At 42.0% G+C, this 16,979-nt stretch overlaps 1 protein-coding gene across 1 annotated transcript in view; it reads left to right on the top strand.

Annotated features, from left to right (window-relative positions):
• Positions 1 to 266: 266 nt before the first annotated feature.
• Positions 267 to 16,979, top strand: part of eif4e2 (eukaryotic translation initiation factor 4E family member 2) — a gene marked incomplete at its 3' end in the record, with an annotated part of 23,573 nt that continues 6,860 nt past the window's right edge. The window contains exons 1-5 of the mRNA XM_084313339.1: positions 267 to 404; positions 2,109 to 2,220; positions 7,395 to 7,529; positions 9,734 to 9,838; positions 13,171 to 13,323. Of these exons, the coding sequence (XP_084169465.1) occupies positions 385 to 404; positions 2,109 to 2,220; positions 7,395 to 7,529; positions 9,734 to 9,838; positions 13,171 to 13,323 (525 nt within the window). The 5' untranslated portion in view covers positions 267 to 384. The remainder of the gene's footprint in view (positions 405 to 2,108; positions 2,221 to 7,394; positions 7,530 to 9,733; positions 9,839 to 13,170; positions 13,324 to 16,979) is intronic.

Below are 16,979 nucleotides of genomic sequence, written 5' to 3'. Positions count from 1 at the left end.
CATTCTGCAATCTGTTAATAAAGTTTTCAATCAATCAATCAAGTATGTCATAAGATGAATTGAAAATGGGGGACCCTGATGAAAACAAGACGAAAGTCTTTCTCTGGTCTGCATCCCCTTATTAACAATTGTGTGTATTGAGCCCGTACTGTATTGTACCCATTCTGCAATATGTTAAATAAAGTTTTCATTCATTCATTCATTCATTCACACCAATGCACAGGGGGTGCGCGTGCGCGTGCACATCACCACCACCACCACGCCGGCCGGCCGTGCGTGCGCGCCGCCAGCAGCCAGCAGCCATTCCTGCGGAACTCAGTGGGTTGTTGCTGGTCGGACATCGCAAAGGAAGGAGGACGAGTCCCCCCCACCACCTAGAAAATAATGAACAACAAATTTGACGCGTGAGTAATAATACTAATCAAAGCTATTTTGAATATGTTGGCAAGAGAGAGAGAGAATGCAAATGAACTAAAGTAACTGACGCTCCTCCTGCGTTGCTGCATGTTAGTTAGTTAGGCAGAGACCTTTGCAGGGTCTCTCTCTCTCTCTCTCTCTCTGGGAACCTCTGCAGGGTCTCTCTCTGGGAACCTAAAACACACGTGTGCGTGTCACATTGTGTCCGTGCGTGTAGAGGGGGGGGGGTTGAGAAATGGTCATGCTATAACTATACTATACTATGTCCCGTGCTGCTAGCTGTGTAGCCTAGCCAGACCGTGGTGGTGAATGATCCAGGCCCTGCTGGGCCGCGACCGAGGCCTCGGCGTGGGAGTGGTTTGAGTGGCGGGGGCAGGTGCGCGCAGAGCCGGCTGTGAGTAGGCCCTCCCGCGTTGTTTTTTTCGGTAGCCGCATTTTGCGGAGACGCTCTCTGATTGGCCACTTCATGTGACATGTGCGCCCAATCGTGTGACGCCTGTTTCTTTCGCCGGTTAAGCTTATAGGCGACTCTTTCGAAGTTCGTTAAGGTTAGAGTTTGTCTTAGAGCAGGGCGATAGAACACCAGCCCTGATTCCAAACTCTAACCTTAACCAACTGCGAAAGAGTCGCCTAAGCTTAACCGGTGATGAACTAGGCGTTAGGTAGTTTGCTGCTGTTAGACCCGGAAATGGCCAAAGACACAGCTCGTCACGCGATTGGGCGCACATGTCAGTGGCCAATCAGAGAGCGTCAGTCAGTGGCCAATCAGAGAGCGTCTCCGCAAAATGCGGCTACGGAAAAAAATAACGCAGCTCTCCCACCCCTCTGCTGCATTTACAGTAGATTCACTTTAAAAAAAAAAACTCTTAAATTGTTTTTAACACTAAAGTAATTTTTTTTGTTTGACACTGTAATGTCATTTTAGCTATCTTAATTGTTACAGTAGTTTAATTATGCATTGTGTTTGTTGAGTACTGACTTTTAATAATTTTGTTTTTGCAATAATAATTGTTTTTGTATTGTTTTTTTAGTGTGTGTGTGTATGGACCCCAGGAAGACTAGCTGGTTGCTATGGCACCAGCTAATGGGGATCCCTAATAAAATAAAATGAGATGAGAGAGATGGCAATATAATGTGGTATATTCATTAATGCCCTGTTGGCCTCAAATGTAATTACAGGGTATGTTGTATGAATGTGTGTGTGTGTGTGTTTGTGTTGATTGATTGAATTGTTTGATTGAAAATGTTATTAACAGATTGCAGAATGGGTACAATTTCAATACAATACAGTACGGCTCAATACACACAATTGTTAATAAGGGGATGCAGACCAGAGAAAGACTTTCGTCTTGTTTACATCAGGGTCCCCCATTTTCAATTCATCATAGCGTGTAAGAGAGAGAGAGAGAGAGAACGAGAGACACTGACGGATAGTGTGTTTGCAACTGCATTGCATTGCTCTAGTCTAGTATAAAGCCGATGTGTGATTGAGTGATTGATTGAAAACTTTAACAGTAAATAAATATATACATACAAGGGGGAGGGAACTGTACATTAGGAGGGGGTGGGTGGGTGGGTGGGTTTTTAGACATTTACGGGGCGCCAGTTTCGAATGGCAGCCTCCCCGTAGGGGCTCTTTGTGTGCCGGTAGTCTGTCTGTCTGTATTTAACACCTGATGGTTCCTCTGCAGTCTGAAAGATGACGACAGTGGGGATCACGACCAGGACCATGGCTCACCGAAAGACTGTGAGAAGGAAAAGAATGAAGATGAAGATAAGGACCAAAACGGTGCCAGGAGAAAGGTGTGTACGACAGAAAGCCCAACGATAAAGGTGTGTGTGACAGAAAGCCCAACAATAAAGGTGTATGTGTGACAAAAAGCCCAACAATAAAGGTGTGTATGACAGAAAGCCCAACAATAAAGGTGTGTATGTGACAGAAAGCCCAACAATAAAGGTGTGTACGACAGAAAGCCCAACAATAAAGGTGTGTGTGACAGAAAGCCCAACAATAAAGGTGTGTACGACAGAAAGCCCAACAATAAAGGTGTGTACGACAGAAAGCCCAACAATAAAGGTGTGTGTGACAGAAAGCCCAACAATAAAGGTGTGTGTATAATTTGAAATTTATTGGAAGGATAAACCCCGTGAGATATGCTATCTCGTTTTCGAGGGGGTCCTTAACATAGGATACAAAACATACAATACATAACCAGGGGTGCAGTCGTAATATGGGCGGAGGCCAAACGGTATCCTATTATTATGCAAAGTCTAGGCACTTATCACCTAGACTTTGCATAATAATAGGATGCGCGCACTTCGAAGCCCAAACGCCGTTTGACCGCGGTTGCCCAGCACTGCACCACTGTACATAACAAAACAAAAAACAGGACAACAAATGCACTTATACACTGACAGACGCTCTCCCAAGCTCACCCCCACAATCCACACTGATTGACAGAAAGCCCAACAATAAAGGTGTATGTGACAGAAAGCCCAACAATAAAGGAGTATGTGACAGAAAGCCCAACAATAAAGGTGTATGTGACAGAAAGCCCAACAATAAAGGTGTATGTGACAGAAAGCCCAACAATAAAGGTGTGTATGACAGAAAGCCCAACAATAAAGGTGTATGTGACAGAAAGCCCAACAATAAAGGTGTATGTGACAGAAAGCCCAACAATAAAGGTGTATGTGACAGAAAGCCCAACAATAAAGGTGTATGTGACAGAAAGCCCAACAATAAAGGTGTGTATGTGACAGAAAGCCCAACAATAAAGGTGTGTACGACAGAAAGCCCAACGATAAAGGTGTGTATGACAGAAAGCCCAACAATAAAGGTGTGTATGTGACAGAAAGCCCAACAATAAAGGTGTGTATGTGACAGAAAGCCCAACAATAAAGGTGTGTATGTGACAGAAAGCCCAACAATAAAGGTGTGTGTGTGACAGAAAGCCCAACAATAAAGGTGTATGTGACAGAAAGCCCAACAATAAAGGTGTGTATGTGACAGAAAGCCCAACGATAAAGGTGTGTATGACAGAAAGCCCAACAATAAAGGTGTGTGTGTGACAGAAAGCCCAACAATAAAGGTGTATGTGACAGAAAGCCCAACAATAAAGGTGTGTATGTGACAGAAAGCCCAACAATAAAGGTGTGTGTGTGACAGAAAGCCCAACAATAAAGGTGTGTGTATAATTTGAAATTTATTGGAAGGATAAACCCCGTGAGATATGCTATCTCGTTTTCGAGGGGGTCCTTAACATAGGATACAAAACATACAATACAATACATAACAAAACAAAAAACAGGACAACAAATGCACTTATACACTGACAGACGCTCTCCCAAGCTCACCCCCACAATCCACACTGATTGACAGAAAGCCCAACAATAAAGGTGTATGTGACAGAAAGCCCAACAATAAAGGTGTGTACGACAGAACTCCTAAATTGCAACACATGTGTGTGTTCGAGCAAATAATGGCGTGCCGTGTAGCTTTACCTTCTTCAACTATACCTCCTGCCAGCAGCCAAGAATAGGATGCGCTTTATGTCAACTCGTCGGAGTCGAAAGACCGTGAGGGGTGTAAAGGTACACGTATCCGTACCGAACCGTTTCAGTGTGTACCGAACCGTACCGAACAGCTGTCTACCGAACGAATACAACGGTATGTTGACCACTAACGACCGCCCACCGGGGGCTGTTTTTGTCACAATCTAATATAATAAAAAATAAAAATAAAATGTTTTACAAGTCGATTATTAATTTCAATATAGTATATCCGTTGACAGCCCTACAAGTACAATTAGTTACTGCACACTACATCACCCCTGAGTGGAACATGGAAAGCCAAACTTTGCCCCACTGTTCCGAAAACCCGTACCGAACCTTGACTTCAAAACCCAGGTACGTACCGAACCGTTACACCCCCTAGTGGATATGGGTGTGTGTAGCCTGCGTACGTCGGATTCAGATGACTTTATTCACCATATTGTTTGTACAAATGGAACGTGATTCAACATTATTACAGTGCATGATTTATTTTCCACAAATAAGAACAACGCAACAATAAATAAATAATTATAAAGTGCAAAACAGGACGGAACAGTGAGACAACAATAAGACCGTAAAGTGCAGTGGTTGGGGACATGGATACAGTGCAGCACAGCTCAAGTCCAGACCTAGCAGCTCGCCATAGAGGGGGGGGGGGGGGGGGGGGAGCAGGGGGACACCTGACTCGTTTACCAGGCGAGCTGCTGAGGGGAAGAAGCTGAGTCTGTGGCGCGACCTACGTGTCTTGGGCAGCCGTAGCCGCCTGCCCCATGGGGGAGCATGGTCAGTGTTCCCACGGTACCTGGAAAACATGGAAAACATGGAATTAATTTTTTCATTTTCCAGTATGGAAAAGTCATGGAAACTGAGCAAAAGTGAACACTTACATGGAAATTGAAACAGTTGTCCTGGAAAATGTTATTGGATGATGTGTAAAATAGTAATCAAATGAAACTATTGAGCACATAATTAAGATTCGTTTATAATAACCCTTTACATGTGAACAGCTTTTAGAGCATGCTCTTGGCATCATATCTGGTATATTGGATGTTGGAATTGATGCAGGCAACCTGGTGATATGGACTTTAAAAGTATAGTTTCGGATTGGTGGACTTCCGGAATAATAACCGAGAACCGTTACTCGCGATCTCAATTGAACGGTCAAATACATGCATTTCCCAGCCAACACAGGAGCCTTGACATCTACAGTGAAACTTCTTATGCAAGTAGCTGTGTTTTAACTGTGTGGTAAACCTGGGTGTATCAACGTTAGTTAGTAAGCAGTGCAATCTTGCTAGCTAGCAGCTTACACTAGAATTGTTGAGGTAATTTTTACCTTGCTTTTAAAATACTAGAACTATGTTTGATCCCCATATGTACTATTTCACTCATTGACTTTTCCTAAAACCGTGTTATTCACCACATTTAGGGGAGTTTGTTTTGAATTTGGATTCATTAATGATGGTTAGCAAACACATGCAGTACAATCTTGCTAGCCAACATTCAGCTTGCTAACTAACTAGCTAGTGTTGGCTAGCTTGCATTGATAGCTAACTACCAATACATTTTCACATTAGGCTGTGACATTACTTCTATACTAGTTGACATGACCAGTCTAGTCTTGTTCTACTTTTAACTATTTTGTGATTTTACATTTTTTTCGTTAAATAAATGATACTAATAATAGGAACATTTGGGGTGAGACATTTTTGAAAAATCATTGATCATGACCATTCAGATCTTCAGACTGTAGAGAGGAGGAAGAGGAGTGGAGAGGGGGAGGGACCAGGAAGGCACAGAAGGAAAGAGGGAGGAGGAAGAGAAGAGGGGCGAAGAAGAGGATAAGAGAGTAGAGGATGACGGAGGAGAAGAGTGGAGAGTAGTTAAGAAGAGTAGGAAGAGAAGACAGGAGCGGACACGAGAGGGGAGGTGTGGAGAGAAGAGGACAGGATGAGATAGGAGAGGAGTGGAAGAGAGAACATATAATAAGGAAATAAATAATAACACTATTAATGAAATAAATAACACTATTTATGAAATAAATATACAGTACCTACAGACCACCTAGCTCTAGCTCTGTACTATTTAAAAGCACAGTGCAGGACACACTCAAAGGTTATCGCAGCTCAGAGATGGCAGTGGACATGTATGACAGGACAAAGGCCATATGTAATGGCCTTTGGATTGAGGAACATACTACCAGCCAAAGGGGGAAGCAGAAAAGGATGGACGAGTATGTAGTTGAGTCATCTTGTGGCACAAGCGCTAGGGATGGGTACCTTTCACATTTGAACCGATACCGGTACCTGTGAATCGATACCGGTACCCAACGGTACCTTTTTTCGGTACTTTAGTCTCAAGAAATTTAATTTACCTACCTTAGTTGTAAAAAAAAAAAAATCCAAACTACAATTTCGACAGTTTTCGGCTTGTCATTGCTCCGACTGCTTTGTTGTTGAATCAAGTCAAATCCTAGGTAAGCATATATTGTGCGTGTGAACGTTGACATGAAAAAAAATAAGTAAAAAAAAAAAGTTAACTTTTTTTTTTAATTTTCTTTTAAATTTTTTTTTCGGTTTCTCACTTGATTCGATACTCGGTAGTACCGACGTGTTTCGGTTCGGTGCCTCAAAAGTACCGAATTCGGTACCCATCCCTAACAAGCGCAGACATCAGCTCAGGAGATCAGCTGAGACAGACTGTTCTATCCAGTCCTCGACACGCTTTTCAGGACACTAAAAAAAAAGTCCACAAATCGGTGAATGAAAAATGTATAGGATCAAATGAAAACTACTACTTACTAAAAATGGATGTTTAAAAGTACTAAAAACCAAAAAAAAATATCAAACACTAACCAACATTCAGCACCGACAATGGGGATGCTGCCATCTTAAACAAAAAAAATCTTTATTTTTATTCATTTTTTTTAAAGCTCCGGGGTTCTAGGGGGCCGGGCCAAATGTGGAGGCAGGCCGGATCAGGCCCGCGGGCCGTAGTTTGGGGACCACTGATCTACAGCTTGTTGCATTATTTCATGCATTAATATTATCAATAAGACATCATCTCTAAGCATTTACAATATAGGCTTGACTGGCACATCTTTTAAATCAAGTAAGTAGTCAGGTGTCCTAGGGGGTTGTGTGTGTGTGAGGGGAGGGGGGCGCGGAGGGGGGCGGAAAGCTTCAGGGGCCTATAGATCATCACTTAATATGGTACCTGGAAAATCAGGAGGTAGCATGCATGGAAAATGTTTTCAAGGCAAGCGTGGGAACCCTGATGGTGAAGAGGCCGTGACCCGGGTGGGCGGGGTCTGCCGTGATCTTCCTCGCCCTCCTCAAGGCCCTGGTGGAGTGTAGGTGCCTGCGGGGGGCGGGGTGTGTGTGTGTGTGTGTTAATGAAGTGTTCTCCTTGGTCTCCACCAGATGGCGGTACCGGCGGCAGGAGAACACCCGCTGCAGTACAACTACTCCTTCTGGTACTCCAGGAGGACCCCGGGCCGGCCCTCCAGCACCCAGAGCTACGAGCAGAACATCAAACAGATCGGGAGCTTCGCCTCGGTACGTCCTCGTCCAGCCTTCCACAAGTCAACTTCCTGTCTGTTGTTGCTAGGCAACTACGGCTTGGGGGGGGGGGGGGGGGGGGGGGGGGAGATTCACTCCCGGGACGCGTCTATTCTTATCCTAACCCATGTTTGTGATCTGCTTGGCCACTGACGTTTCTGGTCATGTGACATGTGCGCCCAATCGCGTTGACGCGACCATTTCCGCCTCGACCAGCAGAAAACTACCGAACGCCTACGATCCACACTCTGACCGTAACCGACTTCGAAAGAGTGCCTAAGCTTAACCGGCGAAAGAACTTGCCGTCACACGAAAAACGTCAGTGGCCAATCGGAGCGCAAAACGCAAACGCGGCAGCAAAAACTTCTTAGGATACAAATGTAGGCTCCCGGGACATTGTTTACACTTCATTTAGTGCAGAAAACGGATCGGAAAAGCGGCAAATTAAACACAATCGAGGGTAATTTTCTTCGGTGCATCACAATGCCAAAGAGCTGCTGTGTTACGTTTTGTACTAATGACAAAATCAAGAATCCAAATCGAAAGTCTTATATAAGGTTATGAAATGAACAAGAATGTGATAAAAGATGTAATAAAAAACGGAGCTCAACGCATGCATTTGATCTAGAAACCCGTTTGTTGTACCGTCTCATGACGTCAGTGTCTTCCAGAATACCGTGTGTACAGGGTTCGCACACGGTCCTTGAAGTGCTTAACCCTTTCACTACCACACGACAGAAGGTTAACCCTTTCACTACCACACTACAGAAGGTTAACCCTTTCACTACCACACGACAGAAGGTTAACCCTTTACTATCACACTACAGACTGTTAACCGTCTGTAGTGTGATAGTAAAGGGTTAACCTTCTGTCGTGTGGTAGTGAAAGGTTAACAGTATGTAGTGTGATAGTAAAGGGTTAACCTTCTGTAGTGTGGTAGTGAAAAGGTTAACCTTCTGTAGTGTGGTAGTGAAAGGGTTAACCGTCTGTAGTGTGGTAGTGAAAGGGTTAACTTTCTGTAGCGCGGCAGTGAAAAGGTTAAAGTGCTTGATTTTTGTCACACAAAAAACTCAAGGCCTGGAATTAATTGAAAACAGCCCATTTCTTTTAACAAAAAAGTCCTTGAAATTAAAATCAACCATTCGCATTGAAAGTTTTGTTCATCCATGATTAAAAAATAAATTCTGAATCACCAAATACGCTTTTTTTAATCTAATTGTCAGAAATTGGTTTTAAGGAATAAATATTGGATCCGATTTTATTTCTATAAAACAACGCATTTAAAAGTGAATTGTATCCTTTTAAATGCCCTTTTTAAAATGAAAAATAGTGCTTGGGAAAAAGTACTTGAAAGTCCTTGAATTACATTTTGCAATGTCTGTGGGAACCCTGATATGAGTAGTTTCAGGGCTCCTGGATCCTTGTATCTCTAGCTATTGAACACAGTCCAAGTCCAGGCCTACTCACCAACATCCGATAAGATAAGATATTCCTTTATTGATCCCTTTGGGGGAAATTCAGGCATCATAGCAGCATGGGGGAGGGGGGGGAGGTACAGGTGGTAGAAGACATGGTACAGGTCATAGAATTATAGTGATGTACTGATAGCAGGCTGAAGTAGGGCTGGGCGATTAATCGATTTGATCTATTAATTCTAATTCATGATTTAGGACGATTTTTTTAAATGAAAATCGAGTTAAAAAAATAAAGTGATGTTTGGTGAAAGTAAAATTTGCACTTTATTAAATTCATTCTTGTTTGATGATCAAGTGTTTTAAGTGAAGTTCGGTGAAAAAGCAAGTTATTGCACTATTAATCACAATAGGGACATTCATCTTTGTTTGATCAAGAGTAACCTTTTATATATATATATTATTATTATCTTTTTTTTTTTAAGTGAAGATTGGTGAAAGTTAGGTTTGCACTTCAATCCCAATAGGGAAATTCATCTTGGTTTGATAATCTTTTTGTGTCAAATAAAAACAAAGCTTATTTGAACGATTTCCTTGGCGTTTCTAGTTTTTAAGAGAAAAAAATCGATGTCAATCGGATGTGGTGTGAAAAAATCTTGAGATTAAATGTTTAGGCCATATCGCCCAGCCCTAGCTGAAGTATTTGTACTTAGTATCTGCGATGGTGCTGCGCTCTAGATCTGAACGGATCACAGCTGACGTGTGGATCTCTTTATTACCCCCCCCCAGGTGGAGCAGTTCTGGCGTCTCTACAGTCACATGATCCGACCGGGGGACATGACTGGTCACAGCGACTTCCACCTCTTCAAGGACGGCATTAAGCCCATGTGGGAGGTGAGTGTATCACACCTGAGTATATATACCTGCCATGTGGGAGGTGAGTGTATTACACCTGAGTGTATATACCTGAGTATAATACCTGAGTGTATATACCTGAGTATAATACCTGAGTGTATATACCTGCCATGTGGGAGGTTAGTGTATTACACCTGAGTGTATATACCTGAGTATAATACCTGAGTATAATACCTGAGTGTATATACCTGAGTGTATATACCTGCCATGTGGGAGGTGAGTGTATTACACCTGAGTATATATACCTGCCATGTGGGAGGTGAGTGTATTACACCTGAGTGTATATACCTGAGTATAATACCTGAGTGTATATACCTGAGTGTATATACCTGCCATGTGGGAGGTGAGTGTATATACCTGAGTATAATACCTGAGTATATATACCTGAGTGTTTATACCTGAGTATATATACCTGAGTGTTTATACCTGAGTATATATACCTGAGTGTTTATACCTGAGTATATATACCTGAGTGTTTATACCTGAGTATATATACCTGAGTGTTTATACCTGAGTATATATACCTGAGTGTTTATACCTGAGTATATATACCTGAGTATATATACCTGAGTGTATATACCTGAGTGTATATACCTGAGTGTATATACCTGAGTATAATACCTGAGTATAATACCTGAGTATAATACCTGAGTATAATACCTGAGTATGTATATACCTGAGTATGTATATACCTGAGTATATATACCTGAGTATGTATATACCTGAGTATAATACCTGAGTATATATACCTGAGTATATATACTCAGGTATATATACCTGAGTATGTATATACCTGAGTATATATACCTGAGTAATGTATAATACCTGAGTGTATATACCGTAATTCCTCTAATAGTAACCCCGGCTTGTATTTGTTTCAACTGTAGCGGATACCAGGCTTGTATTAGGAGGAGGCATGTATAAGAGAGAGGCCTATATTTCTAATTTTCAAACCGATCATAATGAATAAATCAACATTTTGTGTCAGTTTGAACCCGGTTCATTTATTGAAACCAAGTACTGTATGAAATACGGTAGTAAACAGTGCAATTACAGGTGGTCAAAAAAAGTTAAATAAAGTAAAATAGTGCAATCACAATACTGGTATAATAATAATAACTTCGTTTTATACAATTCTGAGGTAGGCTTACTCTCTTGGTAAACATTAACACCATACCATTATTATGGTATTTACTGCACAGCCAGGCCAGCATATAACAACAATAACAAAATATATTGCCTATGGTAAATCCATTGAGGGAAATACCGTAATTCCTCTAATATACATGAAACCTGGCTTGTATTAGGAGGCCGGTTTATAATTGCTTAGCTCAACAGCGCACCCGGTCATTAATAGAGACCCGGTTTTTAATTGAATACCGGTTACTATTAGAGGAATTACGGTACCTGAGTATAATACCTGAGTGTATATACCTGCCATGTGGGAGGTGAGTATATATACCTGCCATGTGGGAGGTGAGTATATACCTGCCATGTGGGAGGTGAGTATATACCTGCCATGTGGGAGGTGAGTATATACCTGCCATGTGGGAGGTGAGTATATATACCTGCCATGTGGGAGGTGAGTATATACCTGCCACGTGGGAGGTGAGTATATATACCTGCCATGTGGGAGGTGAGTATATATACCTGCCATGTGGGAGGTGAGTATATATACCTGCCATGTGGGAGGTGAGTATATACCTGCCATGTGGGAGGTGGGACCTCTGGCTGGAGTACATATACCTGCTATGGCGATAGCAGTACAGTAGTAGTAGTAGTATATAATATACAGTAGTAGTATATACAGTACAGTAGTATATACAGTACAGTAGTAGGGTATACTATTAGTATATACAGTAGTAGTATGTACAGTACAATAGTAGGATATACAATAGAGTATTATATACAGTACAGTAGTAGTGTATGCAGTATAGTAGTAGTCGTATATACAGTAGTATTATATACCGTACAGTAGTATTATAATACAGTACAGTAGTAGTATATACAGTACAGTAGTAGTATATACAGTACAGTAGTATTATATACAGTACAATAGTAGGGTATACAATACAGTAGTACATACAATACAGTAGTAGGATATACAGTACAGTAGGATATACAGTACAGTAGGATATACAGTACAATAGGATATACAGTACAGTAGTAGTATATAGGGCTGGGCGATATGACCAAAAACGTTATCGCGATAAAATTATAAAATTATTTTCATATAATTCGATATCGATAATTATCGTCGATATAATGTCTGTCAAGTTTAATTAACTTCTTATGCTGCTGCGAATGTCTCGAGTCGAGTTGATGTCGTCATCAGTCCGCGCACGTTAGCAGTTAGCCGACAAGCGGAATATCTCATGACAATGTAATAAATATGACACTAAAATACTCTCTTCCGCCACAATATATTGAAACGACGTCCACTGTATACCCCACACTACTATAAACGTGGCCTCAGAATTCACGCCACACACATACTCGCCACGTAAATATATAAAACATCGCCGTGCAAGCTAGTTATCCTAGCCAGCCTGTTGCTTCTAAGCGGTGTATTCCATGACAATGTGCTAAATATGACACTAAAATACTCTCTTCCGCCACAATATATTGAAACGACGTCCACTGTATACCCCACACTACTATAAACGTGGCCTCAGAATTCACGCCAGACACATACTCGGCACGTAAATATATAAAACATCGCTGTGCAAGCTAGTTAGCCTAGCAAGCCTTGTTGTTGAGTGAGTCCTACCTCTGGGTCTCCTTCCGGGTCTCCTTCGCTCTCGGCCATCTCCTTCACCGATTGGTTGTTAGTGCGTGTGCTCATATCCAAGCTTGGAAAAAATCGATATATCGAAACTTTGCGACCACGTTTCATGTTTATTTCGAGGAAATAATTTATCGCGATAGTTATCGTTATCGTTTTATCGCCCAGCCCTAGTAGTATATGCAATTGCAATACAGTAGTATTGTCTACAGTACAATAGTAGTATATACAATACAGTAGTAATAGTAGTACAGTAGTAGTATATACAATAGTAGTATATAATACAGTAGTAATCTCTGATCGTTATTATCCCCGCGAAATAATAAAGAAACAAATGGCAACCTTGTCGTCATCGTCTCATAACTGAATGTGGATGGATAGTTCATAATTGACCTCGTCTCAAACCCGCCCTCTTTTCTTCCAATCCTCCAATGACAACTGTGTTGCTTGAGGGAAGCACGCCTACATTTCTAACTCTGTGTGTGTGTCTGTGTGTGTGTGTGTGTGTGTGCGCGCGCGCGTGTAGGACGATGCCAACAGGATGGGGGGGAAGTGGATCATCCGGCTCCGGAAGGGCCTGGCGTCGCGCTGCTGGGAGAACCTGATCCTGGCCATGCTGGGGGAGCAGTTCATGGTGGGGGAGGAGGTCTGCGGGGCTGTGGTGTCTGTACGCTTCCAGGTATTTATATCCTTTATTTATCCAGGAATGTCCCATTGAGATACAAGATCTCTTCTTCCAGGGAGGTCCTCCTGACCAACACGGCACACGACGAGCTTCAACGTTAAAAACAAGGAAGGGCATATAGAATATACAGTACATTAAACAAAAACCATACAAATCAAATACAAACACAGCAATAGCCTTATATAACGGTGCGGCTTATTATGTGACTCGACGACGTGACCAAACCCGAAAATGTAAAAAAAAAAATCGAAATGTTGCTTTTTTGACTGCATTGAAATGTTATTTATCTGTTCCCTTATTTGCTAAACTTAATACAACTTGTAAATGAGTTAATTCTTGTTATTTGTCCGACAGTATTGTGTCCCAATGCTAATTACATATGGTAATTAAACATTAAAACACCTGCGGCTTATAGTCCAGTGCGGCTTATATATATGTGTACACATCATTCAATTTAGCTGCTGCGGCTTATAGTCAGGTGCGGCTTATAGTGCGAAAAGTACGGTACATGTTTCATGAAGGGCTAGTCGTAGCATACCTTTAAAAGCATTCAGGAAGTGCCTCTAGACAAAGTTTCACTTGCAGCGTATTCCATAAAAAGTGAAAATATCCAATTTGACTGCTGTTTTGATAGGGTTAGGGTCTTTACTCTTGGCTACATTTGAAAAAGAAACGCAACGTCACTTAACACTTTGATCGCCATGGGTTAAATTCATAATTTACCATCCCTCGCCATCTCTATTTGTCTATGGAGAAGTTCCCCTTCTTTGCAGGGCTATAACCTTTTAAATTGTATTGCTAAATTGACATTATTATGGCCCATTCAATGTCCTATATCTATTGTTCAGGGTGTAGCAACGTTATACTTTTTCATTCACATATTCATACAAAAATACGGTCTAAAGTATAAGTATGTTTTTATCGTTTTCTGCAGCTTTCTCCAGAACGTGATTTATAGCTCCAAATGCATTATATTGATGATCAAATACAGTTTGATAGGAATCTGTGCGAGATAAAAAATGTCAACTGGACGTGGTTCTAGAAGTTACTACGTATCATCTGATGTTGACCGGATGGGCGAGGGAGCGTTTATAATTCCGTGGGCAACGTTATATCATTCATCTAGTGTGGGTGATATGATCATCAGAGCAGTTAGTAAAGAACACGTTGGAAAATAACGCTGAATCTTACCGTATCTTCCTCGCGCCGTTGGGCGATGAGCGTGGAGCAGAGATATTCCTATTATGGGATGTATAAATACCCGATCCATCTCCAGGTTGTATAATAGTATATACGTCCAAATCATGTTGTTTGTCGAGTTATTTGCACCGATCGGTGTTCACTGTGTCAAGATGGAGTCCTGCTAATGATAGCGAGTGCCCGGACGAAATATGGGTGAGCACCACTTCATCCACATGACTTCCTGTTGGGCGATCTGCCGATCGGCCACCAGATGGCGCTCTTGAACCATTAGAGAGTTAAGTGGAGCTCAGCAGTATATCTCAGGTCCCCGGAGGAGAAATATGATTTAGATCACAGATTTTTGAAATATTGATATCAAAGACGTGTTATGGCGTCTTCGGCAGAATGAGCATGGCGGGCAATGACGAGTTTCGGCGATTAAAGTGTTAATACGGACTGTATTGATCTATTTGTGGCGTGAAATAAATCTCGTACCAGGCCGATCGGGCTTAAGAGGTTAAGGAGCATTTGCTACTACACATAAACACAAAAAATACATTAATAATAAACTTTATTTATGTACCACCTGTTGCAAGACGTCACTCATATAAAATGGACACACACACACACACACACACACACAGAGAGAGAGAGAGAGAGAGAGAGAGACAGGGTTCGCACAAGGTCCCTGAAGTGCTTAAAGTGCTAGTTTTTTTTACCAAAAAAGAAGTCAAGGTCTGGAATTCCTTAGGGGGCTTTCCCACTCACTGCTCTGTGTCGAATCAGACCCGGCTCGCATCAGAAAAGGGTGTGTCTGTCTGAGTGAGAACGCTGTCCCCGTCCCCGCCCCCCGCTGATTCGTCCCCGGGGGCGCTGAACCTGGACCGCTGAAATAGGTGGTCTCAGGTGCGCGCTGAGTGGGGGCGGTTAGGCCTGGCAGTTTTGTTTGCCATTGCTATGTCTATACATTGTTCAATGCATTTATTTCTATAGACCAGTGGTGCCCAACCAGTCGGCCGTGGTCGACCAGTAGATCAATGACATGCAATATAATTGCCACAAGCGATGGGATAATGTTAGCTTCTGAACAGGCTAGCTAACTAGCGTTTAGCCGTTAGCCATTGCTGTATACTATACTTTCTTGTTCGAATGCATTTATTTCTATTAGACCAGTGGTGCCCAACCAGTCGGCCGTGGTCGACCAGTAGATCGTTAAAACGCTCAAAAGCGGACTCTACAACACCATCCATTCGTGATAAAATGGGGTGGGTTATTATTGACAAGGCTTGACAACAGAGGTTCAAATATAACTTCATATTTATTGGCAATTTGTTCATTTTATATCAACATCCAGAGTCCGCAGTCGTGTTAAGACATTCCCGTTTACATTACATTTTCGGTCGACCAGTAGATCAATGACATTCAATATAATCGATGCGAGCAATGTTACTAGTATGTTGCATGTAGTAACGTTAGCGTTAGCCGTTAGCTTAGCGTTATTGTTAACCCTGCAAAACGATCAAAAGCGGACTCTACAACAGAGTTCCATTCGTGAGAAAAGGGGGATGGGTTATATTGACAAGGCTTGACAACAGAGGTTCAAATATAACTTCATATTTATTAGTTATCTGTTTCTTTATATCAAAATCCATTCTCCAGTCTCCGTGTTCTGTGTTTACATTTCGAGCGTGACATCATCGACTACGGCAAGCTTACAAGCTCAAAACCCAAACCGTAAACAAAACCCAGAGCGCACCCAGACTGAAGTGTGTACACAAACTAGAGGGGGGAGAGGGGGGGGGGGAGTTCGGCACGGAACTCGGAATGAGGACGGCACGGAGCTGATTTCGACCCCGATGTTGAGTGAGAAAGCCCCCTTAAACAGCAAATTTCTTAACAAGGTGCTTAAAAAGTCCTTGAAATTAATTCAAATCAACCATTCGCATTGAATGTGTTGTTCATCCATGATACAAAAATTCTGAATCAAGAATTATAATTTTCTTTTATTTATAGTGTAACTAATTGTCGGAAATTGGTTTTAAGCCATAAATATTGGATCAGATTTGTTTTCTATAAAAAAAAACAGAATTTTAACAGCATACCTCAGTGATAGACGCCTCTCCGTTAATATCGGAAACTGCTCCTCCCCCTCTGCCTCTCTCTCATGCAGGGTTCCACAAGGCTCCATCCTTGGCCCTATCCTATTCTCCCTATACATGCTGCCCCTTGATCATTAAAAAACACAACATCTCTTTCCATTTTTATGCTGACGACACTCGGGTCTATCTCCCCATGAAACCCAACAACAATATAAACAATCTCGACAGTCTTCGTTCCTGCCTAGACGACATCAAATGCTGGATGGCACACAATAATCTACAGCTCCGAACCAAACCAGTGTCATTGCCAGCAGCCTGGGTAACCTGTCTCCCCTAGTCAAGCCCTTTGTTAAAAACCCGGGCGTGCTC

This window comes from Notolepis coatsorum (assembly GCF_963971535.1).
Source record: "Notolepis coatsorum genome assembly, chromosome: 4".
Lineage (NCBI taxonomy): Eukaryota > Metazoa > Chordata > Actinopteri > Aulopiformes > Paralepididae > Notolepis > Notolepis coatsorum.
This window is presented reverse-complemented; position numbering and strand designations above follow the sequence as displayed.